The 13,953-nt window shown below is 41.2% G+C and overlaps 1 protein-coding gene across 3 annotated transcripts in view; it reads right to left on the minus strand.

Annotated features, from left to right (window-relative positions):
• LOC126095223 (protein tramtrack, beta isoform-like) overlaps positions 1-13,953 on the minus strand; it is a 124,256-nt gene that overhangs the window by 64,545 nt on the left and 45,758 nt on the right. For all 3 annotated transcript variants that reach the window (XM_049909961.1, XM_049909962.1, XM_049909963.1), the window contains exon 6: positions 12,657-12,818. In XM_049909961.1, the coding sequence (XP_049765918.1) occupies positions 12,657-12,818 (162 nt within the window). The remainder of the gene's footprint in view (positions 1-12,656; positions 12,819-13,953) is intronic.

Below are 13,953 nucleotides of genomic sequence, written 5' to 3' on the forward strand. Positions count from 1 at the left end.
CTTGCCAGAAATCGCTCTCCTCCCTACATGCAATTCAAAAATTTAGAAAAATATTTCCAACCCATGTTAAACAAAAATTAGTCCAAACACTAGTCTTGTCTAATCTTTACTACTGTGATGTAGTTCAACACGGCACAAATAGTGAAAATTCGAGATGCCTCGAGCTAGTGATGAATGCTTGCGTTAAATACGTATGCAATATACGGTTGTATGATCATATCAGTCCTTCATACTCCCAGCTAGGTTGGATACGCCCACATAAGGCACGTGATCTCCACACGATGTGCTTACTTCATCGAAGTATTAGCCACTGGTGCCCCCAATACTTATCTTCTCACATTAAACACCTATCATCATTCCACAACCGCAATACCAGATCGGATACGTCTAGCATCTTGGCTGTACCTTTACATAACACAAAATCTTTCTCTGTGTCATTCTCCATCTCAGCCATACGACTATGGAACGCGCTCCCCTGTGATCTGCGTCTTATCGAGAACCACTTAACATTCAAGAGGGAACTCAAGACTTACATATTAGGGACGGTATAGCCACCACTGTCGTGCCCCTCTCATCTTTTTCTTTCTCCTCTCCATCATAGCTTCGAATTTTACCATTATATTTCTCTTCCTCTAACCTATCTACCTCTTCTATATCTCTTTCACCCCATTATATCGTCTTATGTCTCTGCTTGATGAGAATAACTCACAAGCTGCAAGAATATAACGAGAAAATTCCCAACTAGCAATAGGACTGACATTCATAAAATAAAAAATATGTTTACTTTCCTATACATAGTCATTACTATTATTATTATTCTTGATTATTATAATTATTTTTTGATTGTTATAATTATCATTGTACTACTTTTATAATCTCTAATTTTTTCAGTAACATTAATACTGTATAACATGTTATATGTCCTTAATGTTCTGTAGAAACTGAAATTTGTTGAATCTGAGTATGCCTGGTTAGGTGTAAGAGAGGGCCTGAAGGCCCTAATCTTGCCAGGTAAAATAAATGCATAAATAAATAAATAAATACTGAATTAGGGTGTTGTGGTTCCAGATTCTGTTGATTAGAATTTTGAGGTTTGGGGGGGAGTGGAGCTGGAAGTGAGAGATTGAGTAGATGGGAGAGACTGGGTCTGTGTGCAATGAGAGGAGGTTGAGGTTTGCTGGAAAGGTTGTGAAGGGTGAGTGAGTTGCCTTTCCGGAGTTGGGAAACCAGGAGATTGGATAGTTTTTTGAGGTGGAGGGTGGCATGCTGTTCTAATTTGTGGTTGGCCTGTAGGAGGATGCTCTGGACAGCCGGTGTGGATGTGGGAGAGAAAAGATTGAGGACTTTTATTAAAGATAGGAGTTGACAGGTGTGTTCATTGGCTGAGTTGATGTGTAGGTGAAGGATTAGGTGGGTGAGGGCAATGGATTGTTCAGTTTGGAACTGGTATAGGGACTGATGGAAAGAAGGGTTACAGCCAGAGATGGGAACTTTAAGTGTGAGGCCTTTGGGGGTAATGCCAAATCTCAGACAAGCCTGAGTAAATAAAATATGGGACCGTAATCTGGCTAGGGCGAAGGCATGTTTGTGAAGTGAATGTAAATAAAACTTAATGGGGTCGTTGTGGGGATGTAGTGAGGGTGACATGGTATTAGAAGGTGGAAAGTGTAACATGAGGCTGAAATGAAAATGAAAATAAAAATATATGGGGAGAGATAAAGGTAACCAGAAAGCAACTGGAGATCTGGTGTGAAAAAAGTCAAAAAAGTGTTGGTTAAAGCTGAGTTATGTTGATCCTGTGGTAAACTTGGGTTGGTAAACAACGATGTGCACAAAGGTTAGGTGGTTGTGTTGCCGCAAAAACACGTTAAATGGTGGAGAAACTTGCCCTTCAGTATATCCTCTCTTCGCGTTACCCAGCAGGCCTCAACCTCCGCTAATTTCAAGTTGCCGCCGCTCATAACTCACCTGACATTCAACAACATCTTTGCCTTTGTACTTCTGCCTCGACTGACATCTCTGCCCAAACTCTTTGCCTTTAGACATGTCTGCTTGTGTCTGTATATGTGCGGATGGATATGTGTGTGTGTGTGTGTGTGTGTGTGTGTGTGTGTGTGTGTGTGTGTGCGCGCGCGAGCGCGCGCGTGTGTATACCTGTCCTTTTTTTCCCCCTAAGGTAAGTCTTTCCGCTCCCGGGATTAGAATGACTCCTTACTCTCTCCCTTAAAACCCACATCCTTTCGTCTTTCCCTCTCCTTCCCTCTTTCCTGACGAAGCAACCATTGGTTGCGAAAGCTAGAATTTTGTGTGTATTTTTGTGTTTGTTTGTGTGTCTCTCAACATGCCAGCGCTTTTGTTTGGTAAGTTCTTTTATGTATGCGTATTTGGGTCGCAGCAGGTCTGGCAACTGATTATTAGCGTTGTCAGCAAGTTAACATAGTTCTAGTTCTTGGTCGCAACAGGCCTAAGAATTATTGAGAATTGTGCCCCGGTTGTTGGTTTGATCGCGTAGTGACCCTAATTTTGGTATATCCTTTTATATACATTCTTCCGACTTAAAGGTTTGGGAAGACAAAAAAGTCTGTATTTATGATCATTGCAGGACAGATATGGGTTTCTGATGTTCTGCACCCAACCGTGATCCTGTACCCTGTACCTTGGGTGCATATTTGAGTGGAGAGCGTTGCCTATTCTGAGGCGTGCTACTCGCAATCTCTGTCGGAGCCTGTATTGCTCGATCCCCCGGAACTTGGCCTAGCCCTCACACCCCAGTCCTACTTAACGATAAATCCAGACTTGAGTAGGACCGCATCATACTGATGCCACCACAGTTGCACAACTGAAGCAGTAGTCCGACTTGTGTGGCAATTCACCAAAATTTCCGTTAATTCCGTTACTCAGAAGTCCACAATTTGACCCCTTTCAATCTCGCTTAATTCGCTGTAAGAATGATGAATGCAAGTCTGTGGCATGTTTGCCTGCTTGCTTCACACATTCGCACCACACTGAGCCTCCTGGCTGTGGGCATACCCTATTAAAGCATAGTTACTGATGGTCCTCTGGTAGCTACACCACTACACTACGGGTTGGCAGACAATGTTGAAACCATTATCAGTAGATCTACTACCCCGCAGCTGGCATACACTGTCATTGGATCAAAATCAATGTCGTCATTCCAGGTGTGTTGACTTTTTTTCCAGCAGTGTATTTGGGTAGCAAAATAACTGACGGTAGTAGATGTAGAAAGAACATAAAATCCAGACTGACAACAGCAAGAAATTTCTTAACATAAATACAAATTCAAGTTATAGGAAGACATAAAAGCTAGTTTCCTTGCTTGAAACCAACTATTGTTCTTTCCCTAGTATTACAGTTGACTCTCTCTCTTCCTCATCCCCCACAAATGAAATTCCGCAACTTCCCCAACAATTTGTGCTTTAACTTTTAACCTCATACAACTCTTTCATCCACCAGTTGGTATCCTGTATCCTTATGTTTCTTGATTGATATGAAGTTTTGCTAATTAATTGTTTTTTGTAACCTTGTTTTTGGAAGAACGCCATAGTATCTAATTATCTGCAGTTAATATGCAACTTTTTATGAACTGTTCTTGTACATAGGTTTATCATCTTATAAGCCTACATTTAAAAATTTAAATCTCAAAATCTGCTTCACCTATATCCCATACAATTCAACTGAATATCTCTACAAAATAAAAGATCACATAGTAGGACTAATTAAAACAGTGTCACCTGAGTGCATCTAACAGACACAGACCACCCAGAGATGTTATCGATCCAGCACTTTTTCGCACAGAAATAGCTTTGAAGTGAAGTTCACACACATACATTTCTCTCTGGAAGACTATTGTTCAACTTAGCAAAAGAGATCACCTAATTAATGGTGTGACGTGGATCTACCACTACCTACATTGGTACAGCCATGCCAAAAAAAGAACCCAGCAAATGTGTCACTGTAAATGTTAGCTGTTTATGGTTTATGTAAGTACTTGTAACGGTAGAATTGTACGGCCATAGCGGACAGCGCCAGAGCTGCCGCGCTGTGCGCTTATCACGTGGAATGCTGACGGGAAATGCAATCTGAGTCGCGCGCTGTGGCGTGTACACAGCCACCGGCTACAAAGAGCAGTCTGTCTGAGACCGGCCAGTTGCGAACATGTACCGCTCTCGACACAGTGATGACGGGTTACCAGACGCGCGTAATGCATTGTCGCACCGTCTTTATTAATAAATGGTAAAACCAAGTTTTCCGTGTTCCACATTCTGCACTACCCGGAACTACCGCCCACGCATCCCATCCTAACAGCAAATGGACGCAATAACATTTTACTCAGCCATCCAAAAGACACCGTTAGAAAAGTGGTGCCAGGTGTGGGATTATTTTCGGAAAACCTACAGTCCTGAAAAGTGCAGCGATGTGTAAACTTAACATCGGAGCATCTTCACGACAACACAGCAAGTAGCAGCAGCCAAGGACATCGTCCGACAACACGGGGACATCCAGCGCTGGAATTAAGGTTAGTTTACTCAGATTGGCTTAAAACAAAAGGCAGTGATGGATTTTAAATTTTTCTGTATTGAGTGACCGGTATAGACTGCATTCAAAATGGTAGACGCAAACGCGAGTAACACGGTTGATCTCCAAACCGTTATAGAAGAACTACAAAGAGAGACTCAACAATTAAAAGCAGATAAAAGCAAGCGTAGCCTCCCGGTTGATTTGTCACATGACGGCACTTCTGTTCCAATAAAGAATTTTTCACTGTTGCCATCTGTACCAGTGTTCAGTGGAAAACCTGAGGAAGATGTGAAAGTATTTTTTCAGGAACTCGAAGGCGCAGCTCTGTTGTGTTCATAGACTGATTGAGATAAGCTAGCAGTTGCTAAATTGAGAATCCAAGGAGCCACACAAGATTTCTTTAGTGCACAGCCAATTTGTGTGAACACAGAAGTTTACAATGATTTTAAAACGGTAGTGGTTCAGAGGTTCAAACGCAAAAATGCAATCAGATTCTACCGTGAGCAACTTCATAGTTTGCACATGCAGCATGACGAATCTATCGAGCAATTCCCTGATAGAATCCGAAACATAAATGCTCAGACTTACGAGCTTGTGCAGGACGAAAATGAGAACCGGATCCAGCTTTTCGAAGCCGATGAGAGAGCACTTGACACATTCATCCATGGGTTGTATGGGGAAGAAGTAAACAAAGCAGTCAGACTCCGCACACTGTAAAACATTTTAAGAAGCAGTAGAGGCAGTTGGTATTGTCGAAGTACTGAGATGCCCAAATGACATGCGAAAAGAAGAACGTCGTGTGTTCAACTCAAATGTGGAATGTTACCGATGCAATACGCCCGGTCACAAGTGCAAGGACTGTAAGAACAGGACCTGCCGCAACTGTGGGATACAGGGTCATTTAGCGAGGAACTGTCACAACAAAAACAAACCAAATGTGAGCAGCACACAACTCGGCAGATCTTTAAACGAGTGCGGGGACGTACGAGCCACCACAGCGTCCGCCCCTTGCCCGAGGCAGTGATTCCTGTTAGTGCAGCTAAAAATCAATTCGATAATGACTTCGTGATAGGTGCTGTTTATCGCGGAAAAAATATTAAATTATTGATCAACACGGGAGCACAGACCTCATTGATGTGGTGTTCTATAGACGAAAGGGACAAGCTGAGACCGCCAATGTTTAATGTGCGGGGGCTGAACGGTGGGAAACAAAGTAACTATGGAGAAGTTGACGTAGAATTGTGCCTACGCCAGGACAAATACACAGCACCGGTGCAAGTGGTTTCTAATAATGAAATGTGCTACAATGGTGTACTTGGACTTGATTTCTTATTCGCTAATGGGGCAGAGATATTTGTTGCAGAAGGAAGGATCAGACTAGGTCGTAACAATTACAACCTCGAAAATCATTCTTCATGTCGCACTCAAAGGAGCTGAAATTCTGACGTCGAGGGACCGATCACCCCAACTGACACATCTGTTGGAACCCTCCGAGTCAAAGTACAAATTTTTCAGCCACAGCAAGTTCCTCAGGGAACAGGAAAGACAATCCATGTTGAAGTAAAGTCACCACTGATCAGAAAAGGAGCTCTGTTGTTGACCGAACGGTCGGAAAATTGTGAATTATTGGACACAATGCATTGTTATGTTGCCTGAAGTATAGGTGTAGCTACAATGGTGAGGCCAAACATGGCGAGAGTCCCAATAACAATAACTAATATGAGCAATACAGATGTCATTTTTCCACGAGGAACGAAGGTTGCTGAAGTGTTGAGCATAAGTAAAGATGATGTAATACCGATTCCAAACGAAGCAGCAGATGTAGAAGTCAAGAAAAGATTCTTGTAGTGATATTGAAACATTGAAACAAGGAGCTGAAAATGAAATCGAATTAAAGAACAAAATTTGGAAGAAGATTGAACATTTGTCAGCTGATGATCAGAAGATTTTAGCACCCGTTTTGTTAGAGTATTCAGATCTTTCTAGAGAACATTCAAATTTACCTGTTACTCACTTAGTTCAGCATCGTATACACATTGGAAATGCAGCACCAATAACGCAGAAGCCTTTCGGAATTCCATTCAGTCAAAGAGAATTGGTCGAAGATGTGGTCAAGGAACAACTAGAGGCCGGAATTATTAAACCAAGAGATCCTGCTGATCCACCATGGTCATCACCAGTGGTCGTAAGAAAGAAGAAATCTGTTTCGGGTGAACCACAGTTCCGATTTTGCATTGATTACTGAGCTTTAAATGCCGTCACCACACCAGACATTTACGAGCTTTAAATGCCGTCACCACATCAGACATTTACCCATTGCCAAACTTGGTAGAAACCCTGGACTATTTGGGCAGATGTCGCATATTCTCAGTCTGTGATCTAACTACCGGATATCAACAGTTAACAGTGCATCCAGATGATCAAACAAAAACTTCATTTGTAACTGCAACAGGAGTGTACAAATACCTCCGTATACCCTTTGGACTACGTACGCCCCAGCTACCTTCCAACGCCTAATGGATTCTGTTTTACGTGGGCTCACCCCAACACAAGCTCTTGTATACCTTGACGATGTGATAATTTTTGGTGAAAACATGAGGCACCACACTGAGAGACTTCAAGCAGTATTTGAGCTTATCAGAAGTGGGAACTTGTCTTTATTAATAGATAAATGTCACTCTGCACAAAGTGAAGTGAAGTACCTTGGACATGTTATAACCAGTGAAGGTGTCTGCCCTGATCCAAAATTAGTCGAAGCTGTCAAAACTTTTCCTGTACCACAAACAGTCAAAGAACTACAATCATTTTTGGGATTATCGAATTTCTATTGTCGCTTCATAACCCATTATGCAGATATCGCAAGGCCAATGACACAGTTACTTAAAAAAGGAGCCACAATCAATTGGTCAACATAATAAAAAATGCAATGGAAAAACTACTCTAACCGCAGCTCCAGTTTTGGCCTATCCGGTTTCAGTAAGCCCTTCATCCTCTCCACAGATGCTTCAAATTTTGCAGTTGGTGCTATTTTGTCCCAAAAATTTGATGGTCAAGAACGTCCAGTATTATTTGCTTCCCGGCAGTTAAATAAGGCGGAATGTAACTACACTACCACTGAAAAGGAACTTAGTGCTCTGGTCTTTGGAATCAAACAGAACATATGTTTCTTAACAGGAAGAGAATTCACTGTAATCACAGACCATGCTGCACTTAAATGGCTGTTGAGCTTAAAGGATCCCAGTTCAAGACTAACAACATGGGCATTAGAACTGAGCGCTTACCATTCACAGTTATCCATTGTCCTGGGAAACATGTGAATGCTGATGCGATGAGTCATAAGGATCGTGTTTGTGTCACCATAAGCCGTGAGGAGGAATTAAAAGCAGCCGAAGAAGAAGATCCACAATGCGAAATATGGAAAAATGATCAACAGTTCATTGAAATAGATGAACGAGAGAGCAAATCCTAACTGAACAACATGATTCCTTACTATCAGGACACTGCGGTAGAAACGCAACGAATATCAAAGTAGCTGAAAGTCATAAGGCTGACGTATTTGAGTTTGTTTCACAATGTGATTCCTGCAACAGACGGAATAATTCGGGAAGAACTAAGGCACCATTACAAGAACTGCCGGAGACTAGTGAACCTTTTGAAAGAATTGGGTTAGATGTCGTCGGTTCCCTGCCGAAGACCAAGGATGGAAACAAGTACATATTGACGATATTAGATCATTTCTCCAGATATCTTATGATGGTACCAATACCTGGTCAAAGTGCTGAAACCATAGCTAAAGTTTTTGTGAAGGAATTGATTCTGAAGTTTGGATCTCCATTAAGCATTATCAGTGACCAAGGGACGAATTTTATAAGTGATTTACTTAAACAAACATGTAAGCTGATGCAAATAACACAATTGAGAACCACACCAGCACACCCTGAAAGCAATGGTCTTGTCGAGAGAGTACACAGAACCATCATTAAAATGCTTAGCCACTATGTAAGCAGCAAACATGATAATTGGGATGTCTGTCTTCCTTATGTTGTAAATGCCTACAACGCTAAAATGCAATCATCAACGGGCCTCAGTCCCTATGAAATTGTATATGGACGGAAGATGTGTTCACCCTTGGACTTTGCATGATCAACAGCTGGAATCAGCAATGAACACGTAAGGGAGTTAGCTCGCAAACTAAAGGATGCATGGAGGGAAGTGAACCAGCGGAATCATCAGTCCTTCCTTCAGCAAGCCAAGCAACAGGATTGCCAAGCAGTCGCGCCGCAGTATCGAGTGGGAGACTTTGTCTACCTGTGCAACGTAGTGCTAAAGGGACCATACCCGATATTGGAGGTCACTCTAAAGCTCCAACTGCCTTTTCGTTCGGTTGTCGTCCATGTCAACCGTGTAAAGCCCTACCTGGGTAGATTCCCCGTAGCAACACAGGATGACGAGGACCGACCGTGCTCCAAAACCCAGGAGCCGAGCACCGCGAGTTCACAGTTCAGACTTTGAGCCCGAGGCGTCACCGCCACCAACCCAGCGATCCAGCCCAAGGCACACTTACAACCTCCGTTAAATGTGTGCAGTGTGAGTGAATGCAAGGTGTGTTGCGTTTAGCCAAGTGAATACGCAAATGTGCTGTGCAACATAAAATCACAGCTATTGCGCAAGGTGCTCAAGAGTAAATAACATCTGTTCCACAGGTCGCCGAAGACTCATATTTCTTCATATTCATTGTTTAATTCTAGTGTGTAGAACTTATTAACCATGTTTACTGTAATTCCATTCTTTGCCATGATAGTGTGTTCCATTAATGCTGTAGACGTAGTACCACAGAATGCAGGCGTGTTGTTTGAACCACAATCAGACATGGCAGTCTCAACGCACAGTGCTACAATTGTGCTTAAATATAATTGGTCTGAGATTCACCAACAATTTGATTCTGTTAAAATACAAATTGATTTGATCTGTTCAATTAAGAATAACGATACAGTCTTGGAAACTGGAACCTCTTGGTATAACAACTGGATTACTGCAAAAATGCAAGTAGAATCCACTTTCGCTAGCTATGAGCACGAGATTAACTGTTTCTTAAAACTCTTGCCACATCAAAGCTTGATTAGGCGCATAGGCGCAAATGTGCCTGGTTTGATTTTGGAGGTAGAGTTCTTCGTACTGTATTTGGTACCTTAACTAGTCAAGATTTATTGGACATAAAGAATAAAATACTAGCTCTAGAGCAGCAGTCTAACACAAATCCAATTAACCTTTCTAATGAAATAATTGTGTTAAGAAATATGCAAAAGACCATTACTAACCACACATTGTTTATTGAACAAATTGTGAAAGAGTTCCTTACACATTTTAACACAATTCGTGGTGAAATGAATGCAACCATCCGTGAATTATACGCAATTCTTCAAGCTGTGAGTGCACATTTAGATTTAAACACCCTACTGTTAAGAATTACTGACAGTTTACCAACGCTAAATTTGATGCTCTCAATTTAAGAATAGCCTTAGAAAGTAGTTCAAATGATTGCTTGAACAGTGTTTTATTGCATCCAGACCAATTTTTACAAATGTTGCTGTTGACTGAATATAAGCTAGATGCATCGCCTACCATGATTTACCCTGTCAATTCCTACAAGTTATACGCTTATTACAGATTAACTACCACATATTCTTTAATGATTGAAGATCAATTAACTGTAATTGTTTCTATACCGATTGCCAAATCCAAGCATAATTTTGAAATGTATAAAATTCATACTTACCCTGTGAAATGGAGCCAAGTAGGTATTCATGCAATGTATCAGCTAAAGGATTATTTGTTAATCAGTAAAGATAGAAGATATTTTGTATCCCTGAATGAACATGATGTTTGTAAGTGTAAACGTAGTCATAAGCTAATTTGCCCAGAGACGGCAGTATTCTTAGATACTAGAGTGTACAGTTGTGAGAAAGATTTGTTTATGAACAATCTGCCTCGCGGTGACTGCTCTAGGATTTAAATGCATCTTCATCAACCCTTCCTTAAAAGATATTCTGAAGGTATAATATATTCGTTTAACTCAACTCTCGAAATCACATTTACCTGTAAAACGTTTGACACACCTGAACTACCTTTCACATTCAAATTAACTGGTAGTGGATTAATGCAGATTGTTATGCACTGTGATTTATCATGTGATCTGTTTGAAATGCCTTCTGTATTACCAACCACCTTTCATGCAGATGCAAAATTCCCTTTAACAAGGATGTTACCTGATTATTACAATGAATCATACTTACTGACCGACGGAAATCATTCTCTGTCCAGCTTAACCGAGGATGACAATTTAATTGCAGATATCCATGAAAGTGTAATAAATACTAATAATGAGTTAAATTTCTTAGACGTAGCAACTAAAATTAAGTCTATTGAATCTTCCAATAATGCTAATCCATATTTGATTTTCATTGTTGTGTTCTTTGTGCTTTTACTGATGTCTCTTGTAGGTACAGCCTATGTAATGTATGAAATTGTTGTCCTGAAAACCCGCTCGTCAGTGTCCATCGTCACTGTGTCTGCAAACAGAATAAATGCTGAAGTGCCCCCCAATGCTGCCATTGGCAAGACAAACGCATGACGCCCAGGAAGTCTTCTCGAGCAACCTTCGGTAGCTCGTTTTCATGAGGGAGGGTGATTGTAACGGTAGAATTGTACAGCCGTAGTGGACAGCGCCAGAGTCGCCGCGCTGTGCACTTATCACGTGGAATGCCGACGGGAAATGCAATTTGAGTCGCGCGCCGTGGCATGTACACAGCCACCGGCTACGAAGAGCAGTCTGTCTGAGACCGGCCAGTTGCGAACATTTATCGCTCTCGACACAGTGATGATGGGTTACCAGACGCGCGTAATGCATTGTCACACTGTCTTTATTAATGAATGGTAAAACTAAGTTTTCCGTGTTCCACATTCTGCACTACCTGGAACTACCGCCCACGCATCCCATCCTAACAGCAAATGGACACAATAACATTTTACTCGGCTGTCCAAAAGACCCCATTAGATACTTCTAGAATATTTACATACATCTTAGATACCATAGTAAGTACATGTCTAAGTGCTAATTCAAAGGCAGACACTTATTAAAAGATAATACTCAGTTTCTTTTAACAGTAACAGAAGAATGTTTTTGTGATAATTGTTGTTATTATTATGTATGCAATAGTAAGAGGAGTAATTGTCAGAACAAATGGAAAAGTAGTACTACACAGCATCTGTTCATATATGTTGTGTTTAAAATTAGTTGCATCTTTTGACTGATCAGTACTGAGGAAGTGGAGGGAAGCATTATTGACTGCATGTGGTGAGTGTGTCAGCAAGTGACAATAAGCCAAGCCTACTCCACGTGGAATCACTTGCCTGTGTGAACAGCAAGCTGTGCAAGCCGGCCACTCTACAACCTTATTCAAACAATTTTAAAGAAACTATTTGGCAATAAACTCTATTATTGCACATCTTAAGGCTTATTTCATCAGCTTTATGATGAACCTATCATATCACTAATGGTCACAGTTATTGTGATATTGGATATTAGGTAAACTACTGCCAAGAATTCTTAAAGTTTGCAATGAAAAATAAGGGTCGCTATGAATTTGCGTTTGGTGCATGTTACATCATATGATGCTGCATATGAAATGTTGGTAACGTATTGAATTAGTCTTTAAACTTTGAAGGACATCACAATATCACGACCTACTTGAAGTCTAAATGGAATGTATGTAAAAAGCACTTGTCATGAATGCATGCACCACTGGGGGGGGGGGGGGGGGGGGGCAGGGGGGGGGGGGCGCACACGCGCTTTTGTGAATGTGTATGTCTCTTCCTTTCTGAGGAAGGCTTTGGTCGAAAACTCAATGTGCAACAGTCTTTTCATTGTGTCTATCTGCAACTCAATGTCTCTTCTTTACAGTGAGTGCAATCTGTCCTTTTCATAATACTGTCGATATTCCAACCTGAACTTTCCATTATTTTGCATTGCTTAAACTCATAGAATAAAATTCAGGCTGTAGTGTAATATAACAATAAAACATAAACTTAAGGTGATGATTAATATCAAGCTTACTCACAGTTGCTGGTAAATCTTCATCCATATAGTCATCCATGGGAACATTAACAAATGATGGCAATTTTTGATTCCCTTCTTTCCCTCCAGCTTCCGCTGATTTATTACCTGTGTCTTTATTTTTAAGACTGTTTGGAGTGTCTGAATTTCCTGTACCATCACGGTTCTGTAAATGATTTGAAGAATTAATAACTGTGAAGAAGTGAAACATGAAAAAACAATTAGATGAAAAGGGAAAGGTGGGACTTTATAGCTTCATGTAAAAATATTACAATAAATGCAAAAATGATCCACCTCATTACTGATTTGAGGCACAGTAACCATTTGCTTCTAATCAGAGAATAAAAGGATCTTTAAGAACCACAATCTGTCCCACCTGTATGGTGGCGCTATTCAAATGTAAGTTGGTTCGAATCTTCTTGGTGGATGATATTTTCAATGTCAGTAACTGGCCAGCAAGGGGAGGAGAAATTGCGGTGTTAAGTTTCTCATCACCACTCTCATACCAATACCCTGATTGAAATTTCAATTCTCTTTGCAGTGTCCATGAAGTGAGACCATAACACACTGTGGAGTGTGATCTGTCCGCCGAATGGGTGTGTTAAGTTCTGCAGCCCACTCACTGCTATTCAAGAACAGGCTGTGCGCCGGCAACATGTTTCACACTCTCCCTCCCATTCATCCATAATAACACAAACCCAACACTGCACTATACATCCGTATGGAGGACATACACACTTGACAGTTCATAACAGGCCAGAGCAACAGCAAAGCACCTTCACTTGAACCTCACCTAGAATGGTGATGTGGGATTCCTGCATCTGCTCCCCAATGATCACTGCCTGAGCATGGGTCTATTTTGACTTTTTTGAATAGTTATAATTACTTGCACTAAAAATGTTGCTGCAGAAAAGTTAATAAATGGGTACACGTGAAGAACAACAAAGAATTCGTAAGTTAAGATACTGTACCAGCTAGCAATAGGTTCCAACTAATATTATCCAGAGAAGTTGCCAAAAAACACCTTGTCTCAAATATGTGTGAAGTGGCTCTATTCTTAAAGTGGCCGGCACGAAAGTAGAGTCCTCAAGGTCACGGCCGCTGCCTGCTACCAGCAGGCGCTGTGGGCTGATTTAAACACCTCTTGACTTTGTTGCCATGTAGGTACCATTAGTGGTGCGGTAGGTCAGAGCAGCTGAAAGCCGTGCTATATCGAGTGTTCACGTCTGATCTCAGTGTCTTAATGTCTTTAGAAAGGTGCTTTGACGTGTTCAGTGGCAAACAATGCAGGAGCAACGGCC

The sequence above is a fragment of the Schistocerca cancellata genome, chromosome 8 (assembly GCF_023864275.1).
Source record: "Schistocerca cancellata isolate TAMUIC-IGC-003103 chromosome 8, iqSchCanc2.1, whole genome shotgun sequence".
Lineage (NCBI taxonomy): Eukaryota > Metazoa > Arthropoda > Insecta > Orthoptera > Acrididae > Schistocerca > Schistocerca cancellata.